Genomic DNA, 16,176 nt, shown 5'->3' with positions numbered 1-16,176 from the left:
CCAGTGAAAAACTCTGATACCACGCCCAGGGGATTGTGGGTAAATCCTCAGCGGAGGCTTCTCCTGGAAAAGGAATATGAGTAAAAAATGAGGAAAATGAAGAACAGACTTTTCAGCTTCAGGTTCAGGAAACAATTTTCATAAATATGGAGCAGGAGTTTACAGAGCAGCACCATCAAGGCATTTCTGACATTCTTCCCTCAACGAACATCTAAAGCAGTGAGATGAATCGATGGAAGTCTTTTTAACTTCCTGTCTGACCTCTCAGCGGTCAGTCCACGTGAATTGGCAGCTACGGGAAAAAGCCTCCTCCATATCTAGGCCACAAATGCACACTGTGGCAGCAAAACACACAATATAAAGGGATGAGAGACGGAGACAGAGAGAGGATGAAGAAGCTCAGCAGAGGGAGAGATCAAGAGAAAGATTTAGAGCAGTTAAGACAAAGGAAGAAAAGGGGGAGCTGGGAAAGACATGCATGCAAACACTCAAATGAAAGAAATCAGGTTTTTCCCATCAGATGTATCTAAAATAGAATAGCACTATTCCTCTCTCCCTTTTTTTTTTATCCCTCTTTCATTATCCCTTCCCCTCAATCACGTCTTCAGGCTGACCGTGGAGCGCTACAGCCACAGTGGCGGGACCAAAGGAGGTGGAACTGCGCCCTCACATTCCTCCAGAATTGATCGAGCCTTTTATAGTTGCGTGTGCTGACCAGGACTTTTATGCTGGTCAATAGTGGATGTCAACAAACCCAGACTACCACTGACAACAACAAACACTACCACTATAGAGTATTTACATAAAATGGCACTGTTCACAACTAAGTAGAGCACACTAGCTGATGAAGTTTATTGATCATTCAGGGGGAAATCAGTCATTGCAGCAGCAGAGACCAGAGCATTTTGAAAATTAAAGTGAGATTGTGTAACTTTTGCTGGACAGCAGCCACTTCACGTCACAAGTCCCAATAACAGGGTAATGGTATGCTAAAATGGAAATGCTAAAATGTAGCTTTATAGTTGCACAAGTAGCAAAAAGTCATAATATCAGCAAACTGATTTGTTAATATCAGTTACAACAATATCTATGTAAAATTAGCTAACATTAGCCACCACAAGCTACTGGTCAGTTACACGCTGTTGCTTTGAACATCCCTCATGCTGGTAGAAAATGTTATTTTACATAGGCAAGCTACTTGTGACAGGTTCAGTTTTAAATTTGATAGTCAATTTCCACAATTTTTGCATTAGCATAAAGACTGGAAAACGTATAGCCTGGCTCGGTCCAAAAAACAACAAAAGTCACCTGCCAGCACCTGTGGAGTCTTCGCTGTTTGCACAGTGATGACAAGACGGGAGGAAGTCACTGCGTCTTGCCATAAAAATATAGTAGTCTGGCACATAACCACCTGTAAAACCGCAAATTGTCATTTTTACATATTTTTGTACAGATTAAGTGTTTATTAGTGAGCTTTAGAGGTTCTAGTAGGTGGATGTTGTTAGCTTTGGACAGAGCCAGGCTAGCTGTTTCCTCCTGTTTCCAGTCTTTGTGCTAAGCTAAGCTAATTGGCTACTGACTGTAGCTTCATATTTACCACAGACATGAGAGTGGCATCAATCTCCTCATCTAACTGTTGGCAAGAAAGCAAATAAGCAATTTTCCAAAATTATTTATTTAGGTTTGATTAGTTAATTTGCACAATCTTTGGTAGTCTTTTTGAACAATAGAGAAGTACAATGAAAAATGATGAAATAGTTAGTTAAATCATTTGTTTTTGCAGTCACTGGGGAACAACAGAACATAAAGATTAGGTATTAATCAAGCCAGTAGGAGGAGGAGAGAAAGGAAAGGATCCAGTAATCAGTATCAAATTCACCTGCAGGACCAGAGTGCGATGGGGCGAAAACAGCCAATCAACAGCTGTGGCGGATGTCACCAAACAGACGTCTCCTCTCGTGACACGAAGCTACCGTCTGGCAAAAGTCCTCACACAGATACTGAAACAATGATGGTTGGATGTGCGTGCAGGGAGGGAGGGAGGGAAGGAAGACGATAGAGATGAGAATGACAAGTGCGTGTGTGAGTGGTTTAACCGTCCACAGTGTTTACACTCATCAGCTGCTGATTGTGTGTTTGCAGGTTACCATGGGTTGCTGAGGTCGCTCGTGGTCATTCTCTGCTGGGCTTGTGGATGAAGCTAAAGAGGATGACAGGAGACGGCGTTAGTTAATGTGTGTCCACGCATGTGTGTGTGTGTGTGTACATAACTGTGTCTGTCTGGGCGTGGTTGCTGAGAAAGCACATCTAATCGCTTGTTTTGGCAAGATCTGAGTAATGGGCAGACAGTGAAAGGAAAGTGTAGGAAATGTCTTGCAAATACACACACACAAACCTTGAGCATTTGTGCACTTAATTTGTTTTGTTTTTTTAATCTGGCTTGCGTCTCTGGAGCAGAACATTGCCCAAATGTTCCCGAGCCGAGCTCCAGACTTCAGAGAAGGAGAATGTGAAGAATGCTCCGACTCTTCTCTTCATAACGTGGTGAAATTGGACATGATTTAATCAGAGTATCAGGTTTAATTAGATTGGAAGGCCATCCTGACCTGGACGTCCAACCCCTTTTCATGAATATCTGCAGCAGCAGCAACACACACACCCACACACGCACATGTGTAGAAGGACTCTGACGAAAGTGGTAATTACTGGATGGGACATTCCCAGTGCACAGCCAAATGTGACTGGAGATGGGCTGGGTCAGGGAGAGGCCATGTGTGTGTGTGTGTGTGTGTGTGTGTGTGTGTGTACCTCAAAACACCTGTTTGCACTAAATGATTACCTTTAGAACATTCCTCCTGTGAAGTTTGACCCCTGTTGGTGGGGTCAGGTACTTGACTTCTGATCTTGCTGATCCCCGTTTCATCACTTTCAGTCCTCTCCTCCGTGTCTTCTGTCAGTTCCTTTTGTATCTTCCTGTGGATGTCAGAACCAAAAGATATCACTCTCTGCTGAAGGGCATTCACTTGTGCAAACACAAAGCTGTTTACTTTAGATTAGACAGGTTTCCCAATTTTGTTTCATGTCACTGAACCAGACAGGACTCAGATCAGTGATCTCTGCTGGATGGTATTTTGTCAGAGTCCGATATCTGTGTGAGTGTTTGTTGTTAGATTTAATTTAAACCAGAACTGTAGCTGTTCTCCATTTCTGTGGTGTAGTTGGCCTGCACTTGAGTACTCTGTGTGCTCCTTCTGTGTGTGTGTGTGTGTGTGTGTGTGTGTGTGTGTGTGTGTGTGTGTGTGTGTGTGTGAGTGTGCATTTTAGGACTGCTTTATTGGGTAAATTAAAACTGACTGATTAAAACGTCAATATGCAAGAGCTCAACTTCATGAATGTACAAGCTAATAAGAGCCCACAGAGCAATTTTACACTGATTAACTGTTAGAGACCACAGGGTGTTTGAAGGTGAATGTTTGTTGACAACATCTTTGAGAAGTTTACACTTGTTTATGCATTATTAAAACATGTGACAGTATACAGTATTTACTGCTTGGTTAAAAACTGGGCAATCCAAAGCTAAAACAAACCCTTCTAGTGGCTCTGCGAGGCTGTACGTAGGCACAGTGCTTTGAGATTACTGCTAATGTCAGCATGCTAACATGCTCACAATGACAATGCTGACATGCTGTTAAGTTAAGTAGGTATAAGGTTCACAATGTTCACCATCTTAGTTTAGCGTGTTAGCATGCAAGTATTGGGCTGGTTAACACTACACACAAAGTACAGCTGAGGCTGATGGGAATGTCATTAGTTCTGACCTGATGATGGCGCTAGATGAAAAGTTAAGGGATCAACAAACCTATTATAATTTATTCTGAGGGGGGCATGAATGTCAATACCAAATGTCATGCTCATCCATCCAATAGTTGTTGAGATATTTGATTCTAGACTGATGCGATGGGCCACCCGTCCGACATTGCCATCCGTAGAGCCACACCGCTAGCATGGCTAAAATAATCTGAATCACACAACACTTTTGTGAGAGCTACAGCAGAGACATTGAAATGTTGTCTTATGCTCTGCGGAAGACACAGAGGCAGTGACAGACAAAGAGTAAGAAGAGTAGGGCAAATACATTGAAGCAAACAATATAGTACTAACTTTTCTCTCTCTCACTCCCTTCCTTAAATGCACACGTGCACTAAATCACCATAACCAATCATTTAAATTTCAGTACAATCCTCCATGTGGTACCTCTTCATTTAGAGACCACAGGAAGCCATTCAGCAGCATGTCTTAACAAGAGTTAAGCCATGAGTTTAAACTACGTAATGCTTTTGCTCCTCAGTGAGCTTCATATATGCAGACGTCTATTTATGGATCTATTTGCTGACTCTGTCTCTCACTTTTTTGTTCCCTCCTTTATGGTCCATGTTACCCAACATGTGACAGAAATGCAGTCAAAGGCCTGGGCCAAGCCAGAGTTTGTGACCTTTAACCAAACTGAAGTTTCTATTAAAGACTCTAACGTCTGAGGAAACAACGAGGGAAGTTTCTTTTGGAGGAAGCTCTCAACCATGACGAATTCCTCTGCACAACATTCTCTATAGATAGATTTGGGACAAACCACTTAGGGGCTCACTGTTGACAACATGACTTGTTTGGACGTGTCCTGTATGCTCTACTCTGTGTTGGCAGAGTTGAATGATAGAATCCCAAAATTTGGACTGTATAGTCCTATATGTTTCACAGGCAGCATGTGTGCAGTCATTTTTAGTATTCATGGCCTCCAATGCACCAATCATGGAAGAGTTAGCACACCACTGAGCGACACAGAGAGACGATCTCTTAAGTCTCAGTGGATTCAGCAAATTTGTCAACTAAGAAAATACTAGGAACATTTTTTGTTCAGATTTTGGCATTTTTTGTTTCCCTACTCATGTCATTGTATTTAAATATAATTTAGTTAATTCCAAGCTCCCTCTAACACTGTTTTTTAAGTTTCCTATTATTTGAGATGTACAAGTGTTCAGTTACGGGCTCATGAACCTCACCTCTGGTAAGTAGCTGGCTCAGTGATATTCCACATCACTTCCTGCCCGAAAGAACCCACATGATCTCCGTCCCTCGTCCACAGTCCAGTAGAGCCGTCAGCTGACGCTGTGAGGATGAGCAATCTCTCAGCCTCCTCGAGGACCTCCACACTCACTATTGCTCTCTTATGAGCCTTCCAGCACCGCAGCAGAGGAGGCCGCTCACAAACCGACTGTGTAGAAAGAGAAAACATCAGGTACATGGGGATGTGCATTCACACCAGCTCACACACACAAAGACATACGCACAGCTTCTCACCTCTTGTTGGATGTCCAGTGCAAAGTGACAAATGTCATAGATCTGAAGCCAGCCCGTCGTGTCTCCAGAGACCAGGATGGTGTTTTTAGGCTGATCTGAGCTCAGGCTCAGCACACGCTCACCTGGCTGCTCTGGCGCATAGAACTGACCTGGAATGAGGAGGAAAAAAACTGAATTATACTCTTGCAGTTTTCCAAACAAAAAGAAACCAAATAAAATCTAGATTTTCATTTTAACAATAGTTTCCTGCAGGTTTGGGTTCCTGAAGGTTTACAGGGAGAACAACTGTTTCACTCAGTTGCATGCAAGCAAATCTATTTGTAGTCAGATTTTGTTCCAATTTCAAGAATACGGTCTTGACTTAAATGACAAATGTGCTTCTGAGACAAATTGCTACCCTTTAATGTTTTCTGTTATGTCACACTCAAATTCCTCTCTGCTAGAAAAATGCATAGACACAGAGACCTACATACACACACACACAAATACATACTGTCATACACCCATGCGTGCTCGCACACATATGCAGCGGTCACAGTGCACGAATCCCACACCACTAAACACAGATGGGATCTGGAAAGAGACATAGTTGTGGGCTGCCAGGAATGGTAGAGGCGGGAGGCCAAGTCGACAGTTCAGCCTAACTGTCACAGCTCTGGCTGTTTGTAAATCCATCTTAAAACATCATCATTAAAACTGACAGCTGCTTGTCAACTGCTCGTGCAGTTTAATGCTTCCATCTCCCTCATAGTGTGAGAGTTCTGTTTTAAATTCATGTCGCATCCACTTCTTCTGAATGATACTCTCTGCATCCATCCGACCTCTCTCAGTCCCACTCACCATAAGTGTGTGTCTGTCCAGTGAGGCTCCAAAAGCAGAGACAGCCAGCCTGCGATGAGACCAGGACACCTCTGTTTCTCAACTTTCTGTTGGCGGCCCGTTGCTGCAGGAACAAGAGGCTGTCCACAGGGGGCACCGCTCTACGTGTACACAAGCAATAACAATAAATGCGACCCACTGAGCTATGCAGTACTCTGGACAGGAATCAGTTCAGTGGTGTCTATGACATCACAAGTGAGGAGGCAATCTCTGTCTTACTCCAAAACATATTATCATAACAGCAGTGCTTAACCTTTGGAGATTTTAAAATATTAGCAAGACAACACACACACACACTGCTGCGGTTTCTCACCCCGTCTGTGTTGGTCTTTGTAGGTGGAGTACTGGTCCTTGTGTCTCCAGCCTCCAAATAACGACCTCTCCATCATGGCTCGCTGTGGCAACAACCCCCAGAGCAGAGCACTGACACACAGCCAGGATGTCTGATTTGTGGACACCGCTGGACTTCCAGGACATGTCGGCTCTTACATACAAATCCTACATGTACATTATATAAACAGATGTAAATATTATTGTGATATTGATTATAAAACTTAAGGACACATTTGTATGCAGTATTCAGATTGAAAATCACAACTTTTAGCGATTTTGTGCTAAATGTTTTCCAGAAAACATACCATGCTGTCTTCGGGCTCCACTGTGTGCTTGAGCTTGTTGGTTGAAATTGTGAAACTCTTTGCACATCTCTTCCCACGTCACAGTGTGACAGTTTACAAATGGTCTGAAATCACATGTAATCGTTTGTGTTGCCTTGTGGAAAGCAGCTCTATTTCCTTCTCTGGTTTACTGATTCTGTTTACACCTCTGGGCTACAGTGTTTTGGTCAGCTCTTTAAAATGGATTAGCTGGAAGCTCAGCATGGTGGACGTCAGAGAAATACTGGTGCAGATGTCTTTGATCTCATCAGGTGCATGTATAAATGTCATTTACGACATTCGCTGATATTATTTACTCCTAAAATACAGCCCTTACATTTGTTTTTGCCTTACAATGTTTTCTCAAAAGCCTGACTCTGCTGACACAGTGGCCTTTACAATGAGAAACATTATGAGGGGGGAAAAACAGGATTGAGAATTTGCTGGAGAAGCATGAATACTGAATGTTAGTACTGTAGTTTTCAAGGGATGAATCTGACCGCAGAGCAGCTGGTAGTTAAAGGTTGAGAGGTAAAATGTAACACAAGAATTTGAGGTGTGAAAATATGCACGTCTACACACCCAGACTTTTGTCTCATGTTGCAGTTCATACTGGTATTTATACTGGCACTGGCTATACTTCAACTTCAGCGTGCATGAATGTGTAGGTGGATGTGGTGAAGATTTTTTAAACTAGCAATAAAAAGACATAAGATTGATTTAAAGATATCAGACTTAACTACGTATTTATTGGATTTAATCAGAATAGTCTTGTGCCACTATTGCAGGAAACATTTTCTGAGACTAAAAGTCTTTTTAAGCTCAAAGTGTTGTCAGCATCTTAAGAAAAACGCAGTTTTAAGCCCATACCAGATTAGTCACTATGGTGACAGCTGTTTGTGTGGAACTTATCATCCAGCATTCAACATCTGGGGAAGAACTTGTGGACGAGCAAAAGTGCGAAGGCTAACATTTCTTGGCTTTTGTCATTTGTGAATGTGTGTGCTGCACTTCTCAAAACCACCTGTCACTCCAAAGCTTTTGTAATGTATTTAATGCTGTGATTTTCTGTTTCAGTAACTGCAGTTTCTTGTCCAACAAGTAATGATCTCTGTTGATGCTCAAGTAAATTACACAGCTTTTCCAAACAAATTGGCTATTGGCTAAGACCTACCAGACATGCACAATAAAATGTAAGAATTTCCTGCATTTTTGTTTCATTTTGTTTGTGTTGTTTTCAATGCGAAAATCACACTGAATGTTCTTGACACAACATATGTAATACACACATGTAATATGTATTTATTTTTTTACGTAGGTGCCCCTTGGACGTTTTGACCACTAGCAGCACTATGGAGCAATGTTTTTAAGAGTGGGTCCCCATGATACACAGTCCAGCTGATGGTTTCATGCTATTCCACTGAAAAAACACTGGAAGAAAACTGCTAGCAAGCAATATATATAAACAATGCAAGTTTCAAATTCTTCAAATGAGCTTTGAAAATGTTTTTAAAGGAAGAAAATGCATCCAAATTGTTTATTCTGTGTTAAGGATGGACATAATGCATTTTGGTGTGAAACAGTGAATGCAAACATAATTTTGTTTGTTTACCAAAAAAAAACTTCCCAGGGCACCTTTAATGTTGTGCCTCTTGTCTTTCAATTCAAAATGAGGTGATAGAAGATCTAGAATACCAGGTTACATTATTCTTTTGTTATTAGTTATAATCAGAAAGTTAAAGAGTATATAATACCCCCTGAAAATCTTGTTTTTGCTGACCACCAGGGGTTTCATTTCTCACGTTGTTGCAGTGATGAACAGGTGTACTCTAGGACCCTGTTACATCACTGTGGTTTCAGGTGCAACAGAGCACATTTGTGACCACATCCAAACGCTGCTTTTCAGCCTGGTGTTAAATTATTCTACGTGAAGCTGCTGCAGATTATCAATTTCAAGCACCTTTAATTTTACCTTGGCAGCCGCAATGTTGTACTGAGCCATCCGCTGGCTCCACCCAACGGCCAGCAGCTGGTTGTCATGGAGACAGGTCAACCCCGTGACTTCAGAGTTGGTGACAGGCTCCAGCTTGTGCAAGTTGAGGCCGTTTAGCAGGTTCCACACCTGCTCAACGAGAGGGTCTTCTCATCAGTAAGTTCTTTTTAACTATCTCACACGTGAAATCAATGCGTACACCGATTGTATCAAATCCACAGTATTTTTGTTCACACTGACAGTCAGAAGATGTGGTGCTAAACCTTAATTGTGCCACTGCGAGCCCCAGTGATCAGTCTTCTGTGGGAGGAGTCTAGTGCCATGCAGGTGAGTTCATCTTCTCCATGAGCGTTTAGGATCTGAAGCCGCCTCCTCCCCGTCTCTACGTCCCACAGAGACACAGATGAGTCGGTGTGTCCGGTCACCACCTGTCTCAGAGAGGAGTTGTACAGAGCACAGGAGAGGGTAGGACCACTTTCAGTTTTTGGTTCCCTTCCTTCATCTGCCAACCATCCGCCCCCTCCTCTTCTCGTTTCAGCCAGACTGAGCAGTGCCAGGTAATCTTTGCATCCCACCACTAGATGAGACTGCTCAGGTAGAAGAGGAGGGCTCAGCAACAGGAAGGGGAAGCTGCCTTGTTCTGGGATTCGACCTGGTTGCTGGCAGGGGAACTGCAGGCCGACGGTTTTCAGACAGTGATGGCTGGAAATGTCCCAAACCCTCAGCTCCTGACAAAGGAACAAACATCACTTCATTAACTAGGCCAGTTTTCTGTTTTAAGCTTCATCTTTAATGACTCACAGCATCTCTGGAGTAGCTGAAGATCTGCCCAGCAGGTTGGTAGATCGCAACATCCAATACAGTGGTGCGGTGGCCCAGCAGGGTAGCTACAGGACGTGTGGTCACAAATCGAGTCCACAGTCTGACGGCTCGGTCACAACCTCCTGTGACCATCAACTGCAGAGACGCGTTGTAGTCAAAACATTTAGCTCCCTGAAATGAGACAAAGAGATCACAGAATGTGTTGCTTAGTGCAGATGGAAATGTACATGAACTGGTTTTTAATGGCTCTGTGCTTTGAAAAACAAAACAGGCCCACTTCTAATAATACAAGTCAGGTTAGCTGGTCCCAGTAGTTTGCACTGGAGAGGTTTTAAGGGTGGCTTCATTGTTAAAATTGTCCAGACAGTTAATTGGAGTACAAAAAAAAAGCCCATGAGAATGAATAACAGGAAGCATCACCACCCAGTTTAATAACATTTAGTGCACCAGCATTACTTCTTTTCTCCACAGTTGGTGGCACCGTCTGCCTCTGCATGCTGGGCGGGAGTCAACTTTAGAAACAGTAACTTGACTCACCACTCATATTTGGTCTTCTAGATAAAACTGGCGAGGGATAATTCACTGAATGAGTTATGTCATATAGTATTTGCCACGTAAAGACATTCACAATTTTTTCTACATCTACAGATTTGAATGGAGTGAATGTTGATTTTTTTTCAATCTTGACCCACCCAGTTAGGTCAGAGTCACCCAGATCTGAGTACTGTGACCTGACACGTGTCAATCTGACCTCGACAAAAATCATTACACTCCCTTCTCCCTCTTATGTTTTATTTTCTCATACTAGAAATATACTTCTGATGCATAAAAACATACTTTATATTAATGAGTATATACCTCAATAATATGCTGTTGTGCTTTGAGGCCACAATTATATTAAGTAACGAGGATACATAACACATAATAACCTCCTATTCAACATAAGATCAGGTAAACCCATAAAGTGAAGTCAGTTACCTGCTTAAATTTCCAAATATAAGGCTCCTGCTTCAGTGTCACATTCATAAAGACCACAGAGGTGGTGTCACTTTCTGATGACGTCATGATGACGTTGGTGCTGGGCTCAAACATCACTCTGTTGATTGGCTCCTTATGGACGTCGGGGACGTGACGGTAGGAAACCATGTTGCTGTGTTCACAGAGGTCCTGTTGTCACGATGGATAACAATAAATAAATGTTACTACTGGGGCCTGCATGACATGTTTATCTGCAAGAAACAGAGACTGGGCTCAACAAATTTTGCAGACCAAGCTCACCGGGAAAAAGATCCTCTGTGGGCCGTTCTCTTTCTTGGACAGATTCTTGAAAAGACCTTTAGATGGGTTCAGGAACCGCATGAGGTGGACTCCTCCTCTTTCATCCCCCAGTAGCAGCAGAGAGGGTAGCTCTGGACACTTGGAGGGAGAAGCCACATAGATTAAAGGGATGAATTTATTGCTTTCAGAGTGAATTTGTCCACCTGAAAAGAACATCTCAAAGGAACAGTGGTCCTACCTGAGCATCATGCCAGTAACAAAGAGCAGTTGGAACACTACGAAACCCTTGGGGTAAGGATGAGACAAAGCGTTAACATTTGAAAATTTCAATTTTTGAACAGTGACTGTTTTTTATTAGTGACCAGCTCAGTTTAATACAATTTAGTACATGTTAGCAATCAAGTATACCAAACAGGTGGACATCCTCAAATACACTGGCCGTGGAGACGTTGACAAAGTGCAAGTCCCTGCAGTCGGTTGCTATGGCAACCTTGTGGACGTTGCCCATGTAGACGGCATCAGTGGTCCAGCCTCTGAATCTCCTCGTGTTGGCCACTTCCTCTGTTGGGTCTCCAGCAAGCTGGATTAAACAGGATTAAATATAACAAATGTGTGTGTGTGTGTGTGTGTGTGTGTGTGTGTGTGTTTTGTACTTCCATGTGAATGTAAAAGTAGTGCCATGATGTCACTCACCCCTAGACTTTTGAGGATGTGTAGGCTGCTGTTCCAGACAGTGATCTGACCCCCTTTGCTGACACTAATATAACGGAGTGGAGGAGGATGGGAAACAGCAACCACACGCACTGTTGGCTCCCGCTGCAGAGGAATGAGTACAAGTATGATTAATAAAAAATGTTATTGCTACTACTACGTTTAGAAATAAATATACAGAGAGAGTATAGAAAAGAAAGATTCAAACACAGATGCTGCAGGCCTTCATTAGCACCTTTAACCAGGGACCAAGTATAAGAAGACATGAGTGAATTTCATACAAATAGAAGAGACACTTTGAGATTTAGCTACTACATGTTAGCTACTTTCTATCTGCAGATCCTCGGCTGGTAGTGGGTGCAACCTACATCTACTCAAAACTACAGTGGGATCTATACTCGTCTGCGCCCCCATCAGGCCTTTCAGTGCATTTGTTGTGAACATTGAAGCATCCTACAAAGACCAGATTTAGACCGGTGGGTTTCTACCTTGTTGTGGGAGCAGTGTCTGATCTGTGGCTGGGAGTCCAGGAGAGCTGCTATGGGGATGGAGGCGCGCTCTCTCTCAGTGTACTCCAAAAGCAGGTAGGAACACAACTGCTGCCACTTCACCTGCCCGGTACAGCTGATATCTACCTGGATATGGAACAGTTAAAAGACTCTCAGTGGGCCCACATCATTATCTGGAAGCAGTCCTTTTTCATCAGTACAAAGTCATCTCTTTATTTCTCCTTACCTCACTGAAGAATCTCTCAACCCATGTATCCTCGATATCGGGACCAATCACAGACCTCAGAACCTCCCGAAACTCTTCGAACTTCATACCTAGCTCTTCATGTGCTCCTCTGCTCCTTCCACTCCTTATGTTCGGCCTGTTTTCACGTGTCTGTGCTCCAGCTTTTGGACAGGTAAATGCATTTCTCAGGAGCTGCAGGTGCTCGGGGCTCAGTTTCTCTGCAGGGCTGACTCCACTGGCTGGATCACTGCATTTAAATGTTTATATTAATTTGTGGGGAAATAGACAGTTTTTCCTCTTACCCATCAAGTGAACACCAGTTAAGGATTGCATAGCTGAGGAGTCTACTGGATTCTTCCTGTCTTTTCACAGTTTTAGGATTTGGTGCTACTTCTGAAATGTTTTGTGAGTATAGGAGTCACAAGATTAGAAACAAAAAGAGTACAGTTGGATCAAAACATGCAGGACATGAACATTGAGGAATAAGTAAAGACTGTGTGAACTGAAACCAAATGAAGCCAAAGATTGATCATTAATCCCATCCTGCCCCTGACGTCTGGTCAATGAGGCTCACTGCAGCATGAAGGCAGCGCTCCCAAGTGGCAGCACTGGGACAACACACTGCTGATCCAAAGAGAAAGTTTAAAATCACATTATGAAGTCTTATAAGATGCATATTCATCTGCAACATACACTGAGTTACAGGAGTATATGTAAACTAAACGATGGGTCTTAATGTTGCGAATGGGGAATAAGTTGAGGAGAATTAAGCTTTGGGGGATGTGTTAAAAAGATCAAAGTGTCCCTCACCACCAGCAGCTCCTGTGTGGCCCTGTTGCTCAGGGAGACTACAAGCTGGAACAATAAGCCACATGTCTCAGCATTGTGAGCTCATTTCCAGGACTCTCTTGTCCATCATGACATGCATGAGTGGTCCTTTACATCATACACATCTCACAATCAACCAGTGCTGAGAGAACCGTAAAATAATTAAGTAATAAAAGTGCATTGAAAAAGGAGAGTAAAAGGCTGTTGTATCTGAAAGAGCTGGTGCCGCTCAGTATCTGAGTGGAGACAACATGTGAAACTGAACCAGAGGGGTGCAAACGTACAACTTCATAGAAGACATAACTTATTTTTTATGTTACGGAAGGATGGATGGACGCAAGATGGATGAGGGTTGGAAGGATGAAGGTTGAGACCAGCATATATATGTTTTATTTGACAGGAGGAGATTTGAGGTGGTAAAATGTAAGAAGCCATGGACTGGTGTCTAGTGGTAATGGTGAACTTCATGCTTTGTCCATGAATGTATTAAACTATGCAATCTACTATCACATACAGCAATTGTATCATATTACGACGGGATATTATGAGTTACAGCCTACATATCACATGCAAAATTGACAAACAGGCTTTTTTTTTTGCAGTAACAGGTCACACACACACAGTGAATTAACTGTGATCAGTTATCAAGATCAGATAAATAAGAACAAGCTAAAGAAAACTCACCAAAACCTGCTGTGTGGCACTTCTTTCTCATACAGCACCCATGGCTTTCTGTTGTTTCTGAAGGTATCCATATTGATAACATGGGCCTCACTGTGTAAAGTCGTCTTTAAAGTCTTCCAAACACCAGATACTGTTCCATCCTTTTTTGTTGAATTTTTAATCCAGCTAGGTCAGTGTTTCAAGTTCTTTAGATCCTGATCCTGGTGACAAACAAAGATGCAGCAACCACAAGTTCCCCTCAAAAGCTCTGAGGCCAATCTGAGATCCTCACTGTACTCTGAGTCTCAAACACGCTGGGGCCTTTGTTTCCCTCCCTCCCTCTGTCTTTTCAGCCGAACCTGATTTGCTCAAACAGACAGGGAAGGAATGTCCAGGTCCACGGATCAATAAGCCCTCCGTCACAAGTGTTTGACCACCTCGAGAGGGGGAGAGTCAACACACCACTGATGAGAAGACCGCGGAGAGATGAGAGTTTCCAAAATAACTGCAAGTCAGCTGGGGGTAACAGGGCCACAAACCCCACAGACAAGCCCTCAGTGGATTAATCATTTAAGGAGGTTAAGTTAGTCAGGACCCAGGAGAGTTAAGATTGGTTTGCACAAGGACAGTTCAGCAGTTCTAACACAATGACGACCGTGCAGAAATCCTTAATATTACATTTGAAATGAATCTATGTTCAGTTCAAATATATTCTAATGTGAATAAGAGTTAAAGCAACAAGCGGTGACTTCTATAACTCATGCAGTTTAATTATTGCCAGGCAACACACTTCAATGAGCATGAGCTATCCAGAGTGACCTCTCGCTAGGTTTAATGAAGGTACCCAAGTCCCAGTGGAGTCTGGTCTGCTGGGCATATTCCTTGCACCTGGTCTAATATTAGACCTATACACACCAGTAGCTTATACTGTAACTGGCTCAAATATAACTCATCTGCTACATGATGCAATGACCAGTAATGGACAACAAAAATACTGGCCCACGATAATGCACCTTTGTCACAGAATATTTTGGCTTGTTATGGCAAGAAAAGCACAGGTTGAACTACTAACATTAACAATGGCTCTGTTCCATTCCATGACACCTGTCAACATTTCTGCTGCAAAAAGGTCTACTCTGCTGCAGAAGCCAAAACTGTTCAGTTAAATCATCAGTCAAGTTGTGCATTGTTATTTCAGTGAAGATTTCCTCCTTGTGTTGTGTCATGCAGCTCTTTTAAAGCAGTGGGTCTTTGAACGTAACTACAGACATCTCAGACTGGTAACAAAGACAGTCAGTCACCCGCACAAGGAGGTTCTTGACGGCCTGGCTTAGATTTAGACTTAGACTTAGACTTTTAGTAATCCCACAGCGGGGAAATTTACACGTCACAGCAGCAAAGACAGAAAGGTGCAGAAACACACAGCAGACAAGCACTGTGTCAATAAGAATTAGAAGTATTATTTTTTTTAAAAGAAAAAACAATATACAAATAATAAATACAGATATAAAAAATATGGGGGACAAAAATAAATATATACATGGAAAAATATAAAGTATGTACAAAGGCTTGGCTTGAGGATCATCAGTGATATAAGCTCATATTCCAGGAGACATTCATATACATTGTGTGGGCGGGTCTATCTTTGCTTTTGGTTGAAATGTGTCCCTGCACATGCAATGCTATTGGAGTAGCAATGACCTGCCTGTTAGGCTGGGATGGCCCCTCGACCGGCTTCAGTTTTACATGTTATTACTCGGTACAGCCACGAGGTGGAGCCACAGCTAAACTAGTTGATCAGCGCCCCAACATGCAGACGTAGAAAGTCTTTTTCTTTTGTCAGACGACATTCATTTGCACTCACTAAACAGTGTGTGAACAGTGTAGTAATATATTTATTCTGGATGAATTTAATGAATCACGGCTGCCATTATTATCCTACTGGAAAGGCTCAGGCTGCATTGTCTACGGATCCACTGTAATGTTTCGATACTCGTATACATCATTTGTTCACTTCAAAATACGCATCTCTCTACTGAGCTTTTCTTCCCTTCTGTCAGTGCTGCAGTTTGCGTTCACCCATCTCCACTGCGCTCTCACACGGTGGCAGCAGCAGCAGCAGCTCACAAGCCTCCACTCAGAATAATTACACACCCGTGACCCGCCCTCATTTCCCCCCAGTCTCTCCAGCGGTGCTTGGAAATATACTTCCTCAGCCCTCCCCTGTGAGGCTTCAGTGATGGGGCGGTGAGGATGCCA

The 16,176-nt window shown here is 42.8% G+C and overlaps 1 protein-coding gene across 1 annotated transcript; it reads right to left on the bottom strand.

The window, feature by feature from the left end:
* LOC139303818 (cilia- and flagella-associated protein 337) lies at positions 1–14,009 on the bottom strand. Its single transcript, XM_070927670.1, has 19 exons — positions 13,939–14,009; positions 12,427–12,673; positions 12,180–12,326; positions 11,674–11,796; positions 11,389–11,560; positions 11,219–11,265; positions 10,981–11,118; positions 10,681–10,869; positions 9,682–9,873; positions 9,144–9,608; positions 8,860–9,009; positions 6,545–6,729; positions 6,193–6,332; positions 5,342–5,501; positions 5,055–5,282; positions 2,840–2,973; positions 2,148–2,200; positions 1,880–2,000; positions 1–63 (listed from the first exon to the last, which is right to left on the bottom strand). Exons 1-18 carry the CDS (start codon positions 14,007–14,009, stop codon positions 1,917–1,919), a joined length of 2,925 nt encoding a protein of 974 aa, XP_070783771.1. The 3' UTR covers positions 1–63; positions 1,880–1,916.
* Between the last annotated feature and the right edge of the window lie 2,167 nt (positions 14,010–16,176).

This window comes from Enoplosus armatus, chromosome 20 (genome assembly GCF_043641665.1).
Source record: "Enoplosus armatus isolate fEnoArm2 chromosome 20, fEnoArm2.hap1, whole genome shotgun sequence".
NCBI lineage: Eukaryota > Metazoa > Chordata > Actinopteri > Centrarchiformes > Enoplosidae > Enoplosus > Enoplosus armatus.
Note: the sequence above shows the minus strand (reverse complement) of the source record. Positions and strands in the feature narration are given on the sequence as shown.

What these genes read in the sequence shown, in the direction of transcription:
- LOC139303818 (XM_070927670.1), bottom strand. Translation starts at nt 14,009, where the DNA reads ATGGATACCTTCAGAAACAACAGAAAGCCATGGGTGCTGTATGAGAAA. An exon ending in GACACTGCTCCCACAACAAG is followed by an intron (nt 11,797 to 12,179) that starts GTAGAAACCCAC and finishes ATTCCTCTGCAG; the next exon opens with CGGGAGCCAACAGTGCGTGT. An exon ending in AGCGACCTCAGCAACCCATG is followed by an intron (nt 2,001 to 2,147) that starts GTAACCTGCAAA and finishes TCATTGTTTCAG; the next exon opens with TATCTGTGTGAGGACTTTTG.